General features: G+C 43.0%; 1 protein-coding gene across 1 annotated transcript in view; it reads left to right on the forward strand.

The window, feature by feature from the left end:
- Positions 1-16,257, forward strand: part of FREM1 (FRAS1 related extracellular matrix 1) — a 264,848-nt gene that overhangs the window by 156,938 nt on the left and 91,653 nt on the right. Inside the window, exons 22-26 of the mRNA XM_056521167.1 lie at positions 1,048-1,192; positions 4,352-4,493; positions 5,329-5,524; positions 8,210-8,474; positions 14,216-14,630. Coding sequence (XP_056377142.1) covers positions 1,048-1,192; positions 4,352-4,493; positions 5,329-5,524; positions 8,210-8,474; positions 14,216-14,630 — 1,163 coding nt within the window. The remainder of the gene's footprint in view (positions 1-1,047; positions 1,193-4,351; positions 4,494-5,328; positions 5,525-8,209; positions 8,475-14,215; positions 14,631-16,257) is intronic.

Below are 16,257 nucleotides of genomic sequence, written 5' to 3' on the forward strand. Positions count from 1 at the left end.
ACTGTTTCTTACCCCGCAGAAGCCCCCAGGAAAGGGAGGGGGAGAGAGGCCGTCGCTGCCTGCTTCTGTCCCCCTATCCTGGGGGCTATCGGCGCCGCTGCCCCTTCTCTCCCCCTATCGGTGTCGCTGCCCCGTTGCCGGCGCCGACAGACAGGGGGAGAGAAAAGGCAGCGGCACCCATTGCCGGCGCCGCTGCCCCGTTGCCTCCCCCATCCCCAGTTGTATAATTACCTGTTGCCGGGTCGGGTCCGCGCTGCTTCAGGCCTCTAGTGTGGCGTCCCCTGCGTCGTTGCTATGCGCTGCGAGACGCAATGACGAGTGACGTCACTCGTCATTGCGTTGCGCCGTGCAGCGCATAGCAACAACGCAGGGGACGCACACCGGGGGCCTGAAGCAGCGTGGACCCGACCCCGGAAACAGGTATTTATACAACCGGGGATGGGGGAGGCAACGGGGCAGCGGTGCCGGCAATTGGTGCCTCTGCCCCTTCTCTCCCCCTGTCTGTCGGTGCCGCTGCCCCATTGCTGGCACCGCTTCTCTCCCCCTGGCTATCGGCGCCGGCAATGGGGCAGCGGCACCGATAGCCAGGGGGAGAGAAGAGGCAGCGGCACCGATAGACAGGGGGAGAGAAGCGGCAGCGGCACCGATAGACAGGGGGAGAGAAGGGGCAGCGGCGCCGATAGGAGGGGGAGAGAAGCGGCGGCAGCAGGGACCCCAGGACAGGCAGGGGCAGAGAAGCCGGCAGCGGTGGCGGTCTCTGCACCTGAAAAAGCCGCTGCAGTTCATTGATTTAAAGCGCCCGCTTTAAATCATTGAACTGCAGCGGCTTATCGGCGTATAACACACAGGTAGACTTTAGGCTAAAAAATTTTGCCTAAAAAATGTGTGTTAGCACAGCCCTCTATAGTTTGAATTGTTAAATAGTTTACACTGTAATGTCTGATTTTATTTATATATGTACCCTCTGTATTGTTAAGTGCTACAGAATATATTGGTGCTATATAAATAAAGATTATTATTATAGGTTTATGTTTTTTGTGCTGATAGGTATGAAGCTAGTATATTTGCATGATGACTCTGAAAACCTTGCTGACAGCTTCACAATCCAATTATCAGATGGACAACATACGGTGGAGAGAACGATTTTTGTCACTGTTATTGGGGTTAATGATGAAATACCAATTCTTACAAAGTAAGTGTTATGTACTAACTTCATAAACAAATCAAGTACATGTCCACAGTGGCATAGAAAAATACATTGTTTTCTTCCACTCTGATTATATCTTGGTACCTCATCTTGCACTGGCCATCAGTTATTCCCCATAAAATAAACTTCATACATCTCTGTACTGTCCATTCCTATATTAATACATTGTAATCAGATCTCTCAAGCCACCTTTTTTTCAAAACAAAATAATCCACCTATTTCCTTAAATACCTTGGTTGCCCTCCTCTGCACTTGCTTTTAGCTATGTCCAGCGTATACACAAGTGCCCACAATTGTACCCAATATACAGTATCATGTGTGGTCTGACTAGGATTTGTGTAGAGGCAAAACTATGCCCTTGTTCATAAGCAGTTCGTAAGCACCTATGCCTCTGTAACATGCAGCAGGTATGCACCCACTGTGCCACTTAACCAATGTGAGTTTGGGCGACTCCTGAAGGTGTTGTCTAAGTAACTCCTTTTTTTTTTTTACTTTAAGGCTACAATATGTTTACATGGAAGAATTTCCGGGAATATTCCATTTGGAAATTCCGCTGCAGCAGAGTCCCATTGATTTTAAGAGGATTCTGCTGCAATATGCACATGACGAAATAGGAATTCTAGTGTCCATAGAAACATTGAACTCTTCAATGTTTCTGTGAATTCTGCTCAGAAATGCATTGCCGTCTATTAAGACGGTGCATATCCGAGCAGTCCAAGTGCTGCTGAATGAAGAAAATGTGCGGAATGTCTGCCTGTATTTTACGGACAGACATTTCACCCATTTTCGGCCTTACTCTCTCCTATGTATGAGCTATAAGTATTTGATAAGGTCACTGTTTCTGGGATTTGCCCCATTCTATGACCTTGAACATATATTTTACACAATTGCTACTAAGTATCTGTTCACATAATATGCTACAAAGAGCAGTAGTTTTAAGGGGAGGTAGCACTAAAAGGAGAACTCTGGCAGGAGTGGGGACAGGTGTAATTATAGCCATTGTGTGATATATGGGCATTATGTGGATTAAAAAACAAACATCTACTTACCTCCAGTGCTCCCACAGTGCCTCCGGTGTTCTTCTCCCCTGCATCGATAGTTTTCCTAAAGCTGAAAGCGTGACTATTGTCTACGGTTGCACCCAGGACCAATGTGTCATACTGCAATTCAACGAAATGTTTGTTGCAGTGATGATCTGCCTCACATAGCGATTTGCTGAGCTGCAGTATGACACACTGTGGCCGGGTGCATCTGGAGACAACAGTCACGTTGCATTTTTAGGAAGACGATTGCTGCAGTGGATAGGAACAGGACAACGAATGCATTGTGAGAACTCTGCAAGTATGTGAGTGCTGTGGCCTGGAGAAGAAAAATACATTTCCCCCTTTGGTTAAATCCACATGGGTCAGAACCGCTGTGAATTGTACCTGCAGATTTGCATCCGTAGCATGCAAATAAGCCTGTTAAAGGGGTACTCCCCTGGAAAACATATATTTTTTTAATCAACTGGTGTCAGAAAGTGAAACAGATTTGCAAATTACTTCTATTTAAAAATCTTAATCCTTCCAGTACCTATCAGCCGCTGTATGCTTCACAGGAAGTTCTTTTCTTTTTGAATTTCCTTTCTGTCTGACCACAGTGCTCTCTGCTGACACCTTTGTCCATTTTAGGAACTGTCCGGAGCAGGATAGGTTTGCTATGAAGATTTTCTCCTACTGTGGATAGTTCCTAAAATGGACAGAGGCATCAGCAGAGAGCACTGTGGTCAGACAGAAAGGAAATTCAAAAAGAAAAGAACTTCCTGTGTAGCATATAGCATCTGATAAGTACTGGAAGGATTAAGATTTTTAAATAGAAGTGATTTACAAATCTAAGAAGGAAAAGTGGAACAACCAGCACACTTAAAACTCCAAGTTTATGGCAGCTTTAAAGTCATCAGGAACAAGGTGAACAAACAGTCAGCATGCACGGTTGATGCGTTTTGAGTTTACGACTCTTTAACAAAACCTATAGCATGTACAACATTGTAACATATTTATAGTCAGGGGGCGGGAAGGGGAGTGGATAGTAATAGTCAATACCTGTTGGGGTATTAACCCTCTGTGGACTTTCACTGAGCGCTTTCACACCTCTTACACATGACTGCCAATATTGGCTGGTGAAACCGCATCATCTGAACAAGAAAAAAATATGAGACAAACATAAAAACAATAATAGCTTCCTTGTTGCAAATACAGAGACACAAAGCAGCAATATCTTAAAGGGGTACTCCGGTGGAAAACTTTTTTTTTTTTTTAATGAACTGGTTCCAGAAAGTTAAACAGATTTGTAAATTACTTTAATTTAGAAATCTTAATTCTTTCAGTACTTATTAGCAGCTGTATGCTACAGAGGAAATTATTTTCTTTTTGAATTTCTTTTTTGTCTTGTCCACAGTGCTCTCTGCTGACACCTGATGCCCATATCAGGAACTGTCCAGAACAGCATAGGTTTGCTATGGGGATTTTCTCCTGCTCTGTATAGTTCCTGATATGGGCATCAGGTATATGCAGAGACCACTGTGGACAAGACAAAAAATAAATTCAAAAAGAAAAGAATTTCCTCTTTAGCATACAGCTGATAATAAATACTGGAAGGGTAAAGATTTTTTTTTAATAGAAGTAATTTACAAATCTATAAATGTAAATTGAGGCTCAGGGTCAATGAATATATGATAAAAATAGATTTATTTGAATATAATATATGATTAAAGTGTGTGCTGAACCTCACAGGGCCCTTGTGGGTCAACAAATACACAATATAAGATCACAATCAATATATAAATATAATACGGCAATTACAACTAATAAAAACAGGTAGGTAATATATTAAAAATGTATAAATAAATACATGACCTTACCTTCAATTTTGATAAATTTGGTGCAATGTCTGCCATCTCATACATTTGACACTATTGATAGTTCTCCCCCAACAGCAGGGGCTTCCTCAAGTTTTGGGTTGATTGTCTCCTTAATTCTAACACAATAAAGAATGTCAGTCTTGAATAATTGCATTATATATTGGAGCTATATAACTTGTAGAAATGTATGGAGCTTCCTTGTAACAATCTTAATTGAATCGCTGTGTTAATACTTTCTTCTGAAGGCACTGTGAAGTAGTGCTGAGCATGGGTGAACATTATATTATTTCAAGTGCTGTACTGTCAGCCGAAGATAAGGATACTCCCAGAGATGACATTTACTATATAATTGACAAAACTCCAGGCCAAGGAGAACTTCAAATGAAGGTTTGTATTTGTTTCTTGTAACTGAGATAGAAAATAGGTGACTTGTGTTTCTATTAAAATAACTGTGTTTTGTAACATTCACCATTGTACTTACTGTTAAGGTTTTGTCAGAGGATAATGATCTTGTGGATAATGCCTCCGGTGATGGTGGTGGAGAGGGAAGGGTTGTTTGTGTTGTTTGCACAAACAGCTACATGAAAGCAATATGTACATAGAGACTTCATATAAACAAACACACAATCCTCTTAAAGGGGTACTCTGTCCCTAAGACATCTTATCCACTATTCAAAGGGATAAGATGCCTGATCGCGGGGTCACACGGGGGCAGAGCCGTGATGTCACAATACTCTGGCCCAGTGATCGTGATTCATCAGACCCGGAGCCATGTTCGCTGCAGAGGCTGATGATAGCGAGCTGCTGCATGAAAGATTGCGGGGGTCTACAGCGGCGGGACCCCCGCAATCAGGCATCTTATTCCCTATCCTTTGGATAAGGGATAAGATGTCTAGGGACCCTTTAAGCTCTTGTAGAGAATTCATTTCAACAGCATCATTTTCTAGCTGATAAGTTGTCTTTAAATTTTTTAATTTTTTTTGTAAATTAATTATGGTTACATTTGTTAATTTATGAAGAAATATTCCTAAATGCCTACAGTGAGATAATAAATTACAATACAATAAACAACACAATACAATAATACAATAAATAATTGCAATACATTACATGTTGACCTTACATCTGTCTATTTGTAATACAAGTATCAGATTCATCTACTGCATCTAAAGAATTCAATAAATATATGTGTTTTTCAAATGAAATTTTCCTGTGCTGAAAGGTACATGACAGCTGGAAAAATATGGATACTGGAACGAAGTGCAGTCAAGAGGATATTGATATGAATCTGGTCAGATATGTCCATAGGGGAACACTTGGATCAAAACATGAAGACAGCTTTACTTTCCACCTGTGGGATGGCAGAAACAGGTCTCCTGAGCTACAGTTTCACATCATAGTTAAAGATATGGAGAAAGGTAACTTAGATATATGCATGACGTAATTCGAGGTTGTTTGACCATCAAAGTTTTTATTCTGTAAACTATAAACAAAAGACGAATCTGGACACTTTTACTGTATGTACTTAAATGTATGCAATATTTAAAAAAAGGACAAGTAACAAATGTTAGATGATTGGCACCTCAATGATCACTATTACAGGGAGTCTCAAGTCCTTTATTGCTCCTTAGCATCAGGTCAACAGTGAGGAGTATTTCATATTTAAGGGCGATCAAGCCTTTATATAGCTCTATGAAAAAGACAAATGAGGCAATTGGCTCTGGATGAGTGATACATTTTCTTTGTGGAAACACCTTTTATCTAACACATGATGAATATTTCTGCATTTAATCACATTACTTGTATTATTGGGCACAGCCTTACCATTATGTCCGACATTTACCAGAATCATAATTTAAAGTCATCAACAGCCTTTTCTCTAGTGGGAACAAATCATCAACCACATTGCAATCAGCATTTCATCCATACATCCTCCCCCAACGTATGCAGTCGGGAGGTCCTCATACAAATTGGATAGTTGTCTGCTCTTTGGTGGCTTCAGCTGTCACAGGAAACATTACACAATGGATAAAAATTACAAGATAAGGCACAATTATAGTGAAATTCCATATACCAGTCACTGTATGGGATCAATAATATTATTATATATACAATTCTACGAATAAACTGATCCAGGTATTTACCTGGAATTAAAAATTCATATATATATATATATATATATATATATATATATATATATATATAGTAGATAATAACTTCAATACAATTTAACATTTTATTACAGATATGTAACATAGTAACATAGTAGCTTAGTTCATAGGATTGAAAAAAGACCAGAGTCTATCAAGTTCAACCTATATCCCTAATGAGTCCCTACTGAGTTGATCCAGAGGAAGGCAATAAACCCTCATACTAGAGGTAAAAATTCCTTCCCGACTCCAAATATGGCATGAGAATAAATCCCTGGATCAACATTCTGTCTCTATAAATCTAATATACATAACCAGCAATGTTCTTACTCTCCAAAAATGCATCCAGACCCGTTTTAAATTCTTTTACAGAGTTCACCATGACCACCTCCTCCGGGAGAGAATTCCACAGTCTCGCTGCTCTTACAGTAAAGAACCCCCATCTGTGCTGGTGTAGAAACCTTCCTTCCTCTACATGTAGAGGATGCCCCCTTGTTATAGATACAGTCCTGGGTATAAATAGATCATGGGAGAGATCTATGTACTGTCCCCTGATATATTTATACATAGTTATTAGGTCTCCCCTAAGCCTTCTTTTTTCTAAACTAAATAACCCTAATTCTGATAATCTTTCTGGTTACTGTTGTCCTCCCCTTCCCCGTATTACTCTGGTTTCCCATCTTTGAACCCTCTCCAGCTCTACTATATCTTTCTCGTACACTGGTGCCCAGTACTGTACACAGTATTCTATGTGTGGTCTGACTACTGATTTGTACAGTGGTAGAATTATTTCCTTGTCGTGGGCATCTCTGCCCCTATTGATGCACCCTATGATTTTATTTGCCATGGCAGCAGCTGCCCGACATTGGTCACTACAGCTAAATTTACTGTTAACTAAAACTCCCAAGTCCTTTTCCACATCAGTCGTCCCAAGTGTTCTCCCATTTAATACATAATCCCAGCCCGGATTTTTCCTCCCCATGTGCATTACTTTACATTTATCAGTGTTGCACCTCATCTGCCACTTCCCAGCCCAGGCCTCCAACCTATCCAGATCCATTTGTAACAGTGCCCTGTACTCTATTGTGTTTACTGCTTTACAGAGTTTAGTATCATCTGCTAAGATTGCTACTTTACTATTCAACCCCTCTACAAGGTCATTAATGAATATATTAAATAGGACAGGACCCAAGACTGACCCCCTGTGGTACCCCACTAGTAACAGTCACCCAACCAACCAACCTTTTATGGGGCACCGTATCAAATACTTTGGAAAAATCCAGATGTACGACATCCAGCGATTCCCCCTGGTCCAGTCTGGAGCTCACCTGTGCCAAAAACAAGTGCTTCATTATCTGTTATAAAATGTGAAATTGTATTGCAGTTATTATCTACTATATATATATATATATATATATATATATATATATATATATATATATGAATTTTAAATTCCAGGTGAATACCTGGATTGGTTTATTCTTAGAATAGTATATATAATAATATTATTGAACCCATACAGTGACTGGTATATATGGAAAAAATACCATATGCCAGAATTGTGCTTTTTTTGGTCACATCACATCCCAGAAAAAAAAAGTGATTGAAAAGTTTTTATAATCTTACTGACCTGAAAAATCAAGATAACCCGCCAATCCGCACAATGAATAGCACAAATAAGTAACCCCTAAACATAAATGTAAGGTTTAAGTGGTTATTGTCAGTCCCAGATAATCCAGCCATGTCTTATATTGATAAAGGAAAAAATGCCCACCCAATCCTGACCTTTTGGTAAAAATCTGAGATATAGTAAAATAGCTGGATCCATATCATTGTAAACTTTAAATAGCCTTTATATTTGTTCATTTCTGGTTGCAAAGCATGATGCAGAAGTCAGCAGAATGTATATGATTTACAATATGTATTACATTCCCAACACATTTTTACCACCAGGAGACATTGCAGTATTTGTGAAAACACTTCATGTGTCAAGAGGAGACAGGGTCATCTTGAGCACTAATGTTCTTCTGGCCACTGATGGCACAGACAAGCCTGAAGAGCTGCTATACATAGTCTCCTCACCACCTCAGCATGGGCAGATTGAATATGTCAACCATCATGGAATTCCCATAACAAGCTTCAGTCAGATGGATGTGGCCGCTCAGACTGTCTGCTATGTCCACAATGGCAAAGCTGCAGCTGCTGCTGATATGTTCAAGTAGGTGTCTGGATGGCAAGCCTGTCCTGTCTGTCTTTTCTTTCAGAGCTAGCAGATGATTTATTAACCTAATCTCTACAGTGCCAGGGGAACACTAGGTAGCCTGGGTTTTCTTGGCACTACAGAAGCATGTAAAATGGGACTGAATCTTTGTCCTGAAGCTTCCTGAGTCATCTACTTACAGTATGATGCTTATTGAGGACTGATAGATTATTTATGTTTAATACAATACCTCATGTTATATGTTCAACTTGTATTTCCCCTTTTTGTTATCCGTGCAAAAAAGCAGTGTATTTTTGTTAGGTAATCCAGTCAATTTCTGTTCCCAAATATTCGACTAACATTTGCCGGCGCTATTTCAGTTTGCAAATAAACAACAGAAATTGCTGACATTTACGCTTTATTATCGGGTTCCTCGTCAGTCTCTAGTTGTTCCAAAAGCCTGTAATCCAAAAATCACTTGACAAGAACTCCCTGTACCCATTCCTTCCCTTTATATCTAATAATAAATTAATAGTGCGCTTCCTATAAGATATAATCCAAAAGACAATTAAGCTTTGGGGTCCTGTGTCAATAATCCTTGAAGAATTAATAACCAAAAATTGGAGACATAAAGTATGAATGCTAATGAATTTTTTCAGTAGCCCCTGCATCTGGTAGTGGGATGACTGCACCTGGTGTTACAGTGTTGTCTCACAGGAGATTGTCACCAGTCCAAGTCATTGATATAAAGCCGCTATGGCCAGGCTGTTTTAAAATGAAAATATAATTAGGGGCCCTAAAACAAAGACGTGCTAATTTCTAAAACTCTTTTAATTAACATTTCTAGCTGTTAGAAATCTGGCAGAAACCTCCATGTTTGTTAACCTGGTGTTCTTCCCTTGGCTGTATTCGGTAGAAGGCCAGAACAGCCAGAGCAACATCAATTATTGCGTGTCTGAGCGATCAGATTTTATGTTCCACTACTGCACTTTCTGTTAGTCAGAAATATTACTATGTATTGTCTGATGCTTCTGGGTTGGAAGAAGAATGTGGCACTTCTTGTTTGGACAGATGACACGAGTGATTAGCAACCCCTGACATCAGGTGCCGGCAGCACTATGCCAAGTACAGACGCAAATGTCCTCCATTTTGACACGCTGGCTTGATTCTGCATTGAATTGGCACTATTTACTGCTCCTGTGCTTTTTTCCCCTCTTTATCTTTTCAAATTCCATGACAGATGGCAGCCTCTGTAGCCAGTTCCATCACCATGGAGCTGCAGGCAGCGCAGAGGATCTGTAATGTTCAATTGAAGATGTGGCCCCTGCTGAGCACCAAAGTCTTTCACTCTTACATTTTAACTATTTCAGCTTAGTCAATTATTCCTGTGAGTTGTGTAAAGTCTTGTGTTAATTTTTTTTTATTGGTAACATCAAATAAATAATAAATAAACATTTGTTAAATAATAAATAAATAAATAAATACGGCATTAATTAAATAAACAAATAAATATATAAAAACCAAACCTGATGCACTTGTTCCATCCACTGCATAATATATGTGAGCATGATTCATTTAGTTTAATCCTGGTTGTTGCCAAATTTGGTTTTAAAGGTCTATGGTGAACATGATACTATTTACAATAGTAACTTGGAAACTTCTTTTTGTGGAAACTTCGTTTTGTATTTTGTGCTTTTTAGTATTCTATCATTTAAATACTGTTACACCATAAATGTACTAGTGTTAAACCATAAATGCACTAGAAATAATTAGTTCATAATATGTTTGCAAACACAATACTAAACCATTTACAGCCAGACTTTAGACTTGGACAAGGACAAGGATGGACAAGAGCCTAAAACATATGGTAGAGATCATAAGAGATGAAATGAAACACATATTGTTACGCCGAGCGCTCCGGGTCCCCGTTCCTCCCCGGAGCGCTCGCCTCATCTTCGTTGTTGCAGCGCCCCGGTCAGATCCACTGACCGGGTGCGCTGCGGTCCCGCCTTCAGCCGGGATGCGATTCGCGATGCGGATAGCGCCCGCTCGCGATGCGCACCCCGGTCCCCGTACCTGACTCGCTCTCCCTCGGTCCTGTCCCGGCGCGCGCGGCCCCGCTCCCTAGGGCGCGCGCGCGCCGGGTCTCTGCGATTTAAAGGGCCAGTGCACCAATGATGGTGCCTGGCCCAATCTTCCCAATTAGCTTAATTAGTTTCCACCTGTGCACTCCCTACTTATACCTCACTTCCCCTGCACTCCCGGGCCGGATCTTGTTGCACTTGTGCCTAGTGAAAGCGTTCCCTTGTCTGTTCCTAGTCCGTGTTCCTGACCTCCTGCCGTTGCCCCTGACTACGATCCTTGCCGCCTGCCCCCGACCTTCTGCTACGTCCGACCTTGCTTCTGCCTACTCCCTTGTACCGCGCCTATCTTCAGCATCTTCAGCAGCCAGAGAGGTGAGCCGTTGCTAGTGGATACGACCTGGTCACTACCGCCGCAGCAAGACCATCCCGCTTTGCGGCGGGCTCTGGTGAAAACCTGTAGTGGCTTAGAACCGGTCCACTAGCGCGGTCCTCGCCATCCCTCTCTGGCACAGAGGATCCACTACCTGCCAGCCGGCATCGTGACAGTAGATCCGGCCATGGATCCCGCTGAAGTTCCTCTGCCAGTTGTCGCTGACCTCACCACGGTGGCCGCCCAGCAAGCCCGACAGATCGCCCTTCTAACCCGTCAGCTGTCGGAAATGTCCACCATTTCGCACCAACTTCAGTCGCAACTTCTCCAGCAATCTTCTCCTCCGCCAGCTCCTGCACCTCCTCCGCAGCGAGTGGCCACTCCTAGCCTCCGCCTGTCCTTGCCGGACAAATTTAATGGGGACTCTAAGTATTGCCGTGGCTTTCTTTCGCAATGTTCCCAGCACTTGGAGATGATGTCGGACCAGTTTCCTACTGAAAGGTCTAAGGTGGCTTTCGTGTTCTGCCTTCTGTCTGGAAAAGCCCTGTCATGGGCCGCACCGCTCTGGGACCGCAATGACCCCGTCACTGCCTCTGTACACTCCTTCTTCTCGGAAATTCGAAGTGTCTTTGAGGAACCTGCCCGAGCTTCTTCAGCCGAGATTGCCCTGCTGAACCTGGCCCAGGGTGTTTCTTCCGTTGGCGAGTACGCCATTCAGTTCCGTGCTCTTGCTTACGAGTTGTCCTGGAATAGTGAGATTCTCTGCGCGACCTTTAAAAAAGGCCTATCCAGCAACATTAAAGATGTTCTGGCCGCACGAGAGACTCCTGCTGACCTACATGAACTCATTCATCTAGCCACTCGCATTGACATGCGTTCTTCCGGATGGCGTCTGGAGCTCCGCCTGGATATGGACTTTGTTCGCACGAAGCGTTTTTTCTCTCCGGCTCCTCTCTCCTCTGGTCCTCTGCAATCTGTTCCTGTGCTTCCCGCCGCGGAGGCTATGCAAGTTGACCGGTCTTGCTTGACACCTCAAGAGAGGACACGACGCCGCATGGAGAATCTTTGCCTGTACTATGCCGGTACCGAACACTTCCTGAAGGATTGTCCTATCCGTCCTCCCCGCCTGGAAAGACGTACGCTGACTCCGCACGAAGGTGACACAGTTCTTGATGTCAACTCTGCTTCTCCACGCCTTACTGTGCCTGTGCGGATATCTGCCTCTACCTTCTCCTTCTCTACTATGCTCTTCTTGGATTCCGGATCTGCAGGAAAATTTTTTTTGGCCTCTCTCATCAACAGGTTCTACGTTCCTGTGACCAGTCTCGCCAGACCCCTCTACATCTATTGTTTTTACAATAAAAGATTGGACTGTCTCGTACGTTTCCACACAGAACCCCTCCTAATTTGCATCGGACCTCATCACGGAAAAATTGTGTTTTTTTTCCTCAGGTTCTTTGGCCCCAAGAAGAGGGGGAGACCCAAGGGGGGGGGTACTGTTACGCCGAGCGCTCCGGGTCCCCGTTCCTCCCCGGAGCGCTCGCCTCATCTTCGTTGTTGCAGCGCCCCGGTCAGATCCACTGACCGGGTGCGCTGCGGTCCCGCCTTCAGCCGGGATGCGATTCGCGATGCGGATAGCGCCCGCTCGCGATGCGCACCCCGGTCCCCGTACCTGACTCGCTCTCCCTCGGTCCTGTCCCGGCGCGCGCGGCCCCGCTCCCTAGGGCGCGCGCGCGCCGGGTCTCTGCGATTTAAAGGGCCAGTGCACCAATGATGGTGCCTGGCCCAATCTTCCCAATTAGCTTAATTAGTTTCCACCTGTGCACTCCCTACTTATACCTCACTTCCCCTGCACTCCCGGGCCGGATCTTGTTGCACTTGTGCCTAGTGAAAGCGTTCCCTTGTCTGTTCCTAGTCCGTGTTCCTGACCTCCTGCCGTTGCCCCTGACTACGATCCTTGCCGCCTGCCCCCGACCTTCTGCTACGTCCGACCTTGCTTCTGCCTACTCCCTTGTACCGCGCCTATCTTCAGCATCTTCAGCAGCCAGAGAGGTGAGCCGTTGCTAGTGGATACGACCTGGTCACTACCGCCGCAGCAAGACCATCCCGCTTTGCGGCGGGCTCTGGTGAAAACCTGTAGTGGCTTAGAACCGGTCCACTAGCGCGGTCCTCGCCATCCCTCTCTGGCACAGAGGATCCACTACCTGCCAGCCGGCATCGTGACACATATTTATAGAGTCTGTCATATTAGGCAAAGCTGTAGTATTATATGTTCAAATCTGTCTTCCCAAAGTGATAAGCTTTCTCTTCTAACCCAATTACCTTTGCAACAAAACAATGATACCACCTACAGAAAGAACACTTGCCTTTCCTCATTGCTCGGGTACATGCTAAAGCTTCTAGTTTATAGACAGAAGATTTTCAGTAACCTCCTTACATTGTGGAGAATTTCTCAACTCACCTGACATTTTTGTACCCCTCAAAAAATTAGAATGTTGGAACATTTTTTTCTTAGAACTTCCCATTGTGGCATTCCTTTGTTATTCATCCTGAAAATTTATGAATAAATTAACAACAATGCGTTACCAACTAGGGGAGCTGATGGGTTCTCTTTAACACTATAAATGGGGGAACTCTGATACATAAGTACTTATCTCATATCCACACACAATGAATGGCCCAGGAAGCATCATAGTAAATAACTTTAACGTGTACAGTTCCTTGTTGCTGTATGGGAAAAAAACAGCTAACCATACTACAATCAGGGCTTGTGCTGCCATAGGCTCTTGGACTGAATATACCCTATTAGGGTGATTCCCTAGTGTTTAATGTAGACCTGTCCCAAATACACAACAATACCCACAAGTTACAGGCGGATAATGTTGCAGATTCACCGTAGATCTCCACCTGTATACAGAAGATGATTAAATAAACCACAAATTCACAACATAATGTGCTGTTGTGGTTGTAAATCTGCAGGTAAAATTCATATCAGATCATGATCCATATACATTCATGCATAGGGGGAATTTTTTTTTTCTGTAGGCCACAGCATAGCAGCAACAGCTACATAAAAAGTATTTACCTTTTATGTAATCACACTGGTGCCCTAGGCACAGGCCCAAGAGTGCCAAATGGCAAATACAGCCTGACTGCTACATTAAAGTACACACTTAAACTTTGAAGTATTAGGTACCCAAGCAAGCTAATGGAAAGCCTCCTGAATAAAGGTATGCTATCATTTCTTTTGTGTAGATGGTGAAACAGGAACACTTGCTGAAGGCTCCCTTGCCTCTTTTTGCTAGATTCCTTGTCAGCAACGGGCTGCAAACAAAGCATGGTACCCTGGATATAGCAGTGGAGATGGTAGACAAAACTCTTCCAACGTTGTTCAAGAATTATGGTCTTAGACAAATGAAAGGATCTATGGCATTGATTACCCCTGAAGTTCTGCAAGCAACTGACCCAGATACATCAGTGGAGAATATTACATTTGTACTGCTTAGCCTTCCTCAATATGGGCAAATATATTTAAGAGGTGTACCAATGAAGAGGAACAACTTCACCCAGAAAGATATCGATAATATGGATGTTGCCTACAGACATGGAGGACAAGACGCTCAGATTGACAAGTTCACATTCCTGATAATGGATAAAACAAATAAAGGATTTATACTTAATGGGAAATTGCAGATGGATCCAGAGCCATTCATTATACAGGTAAGGGTTACAATGTCTTTGTTACATGTTCCCTGGTGGCTACATTACAACAACTGCCTAAAAAAATGAGTTGTTTTCCCTATAAAAGGGCATAGAAATACTACTTTAAAATGAACACAGAAATATTTCAATTGCCATCCATTTATTTTGTTTCTCATTATGTAGATATGGGCTTATGTGTATTGTATGTGGATTAGCTGTCCTAACTCCACCTTATAGAAGGAGTTTTTATTGTCTGAGATCATGTGGTTCGATTTTGCCCTAAGCAGTCCCAAAATCAGAGTGTTAAAGGTTCACTCCGCCCCTAGACATCTTATCCCCTATCCAAAGGATAGGGGATAAGATGTCAGATCGCCGGGGTCCCGCTGCTGGGGACCCCCAGGATCTACCATGCAGCCCCCACCTGTAGAGGCTTCCAGAACCGCTGGAGGTCCTCAAGCTGAGTCCATCTCGACCACGGGGACGGAAGATCGTGACTTCACACCCCGACCCTCAATGCAAGTCTATTGGAGGGGCGTGACAGCTGTACCCCTTTAAGTTACATGGTTTCCCCTGCAGTACCTGTTATTGATACTCCTGTCTAGTTTACTATATCATGCCCAAAAAATGCAATTATGGGGGGGGGGGAGATGTATCAAATTCTGTCCGGAGGAAAAGTTGCTGAGTTGCCTGTACCAACCAATCAGATCGCTTCTTTCATTTTAAACAAGGCCTCTGCAAAATGAAAGAAGGGATCTGATTGGTTGCTATGGGCAGCTCAGCAACTTTTCCTCTGGACAGGTTTTGATAAATCTCCCCCATAGAGTCCAAATAGGGGCAGACATAAAGGCAGCACCTAACCCCTGTCTATCAAAGTGACTTCCTTTTATTAACAACGTAAAGTATATACTTTTCCCATATTGCTATGAATTACTGAAATTCTATAAAAAGAGCATTCCATGGTTTTATTTAATTGTATTGTGAGTGAATTGCTGCCGTTATAATGTCCTGAAGTTGAATAAAATTGCTACAATAAAGGCTGTAATAAGAATATCTGCATTTACAGGGCCTTTACTGTACAACAACCTAACTTGTCTTACAGATTTTATGCTCATAGATCATTTTCATTCCATCTTATCTTCTTGACATGAAGAATGTGCTAGTGGTATGTTCATTTCTACAAGGAACTGGCATGATAAAAATTAGCTGACATGCATCCTGTTGCTGCTTACACAAAGTGCGACAGTGATGGATGTGTAAAGCGGACAGTTGAAAGAATGCACATTATTATACCACTGCTTCTCTAGGTTTAGTTTCAATCTTAAAGTCACAGTAACATTTATCTTTATACTAGCTGAGTACCCGGCGTTGCCCGGTTTTTCCTTCCTAATCCTTGTTGGGGAGGAAAATAAACAAAGGAGGAAGCTTTTGACTTCATATACCGTCCTCATATATTGTTGTCATATCCCATCCCCATACCCCGACCTCCTATCCCGTCATCACATCTCAACCTCATATCCCGTCCTCATATCCCAGCCTCCTATCCCATCCTCCTATCCCGACCTCCTATCCCGATCTCCTATCCCTTCCTCCTATCCCGTCCTCCTATCCCGACCTCCTATCCCGACCTCCTATCCTGACCTCTTAT

The sequence above is a fragment of the Hyla sarda genome, chromosome 1, assembly GCF_029499605.1.
Source record: "Hyla sarda isolate aHylSar1 chromosome 1, aHylSar1.hap1, whole genome shotgun sequence".
Lineage (NCBI taxonomy): Eukaryota > Metazoa > Chordata > Amphibia > Anura > Hylidae > Hyla > Hyla sarda.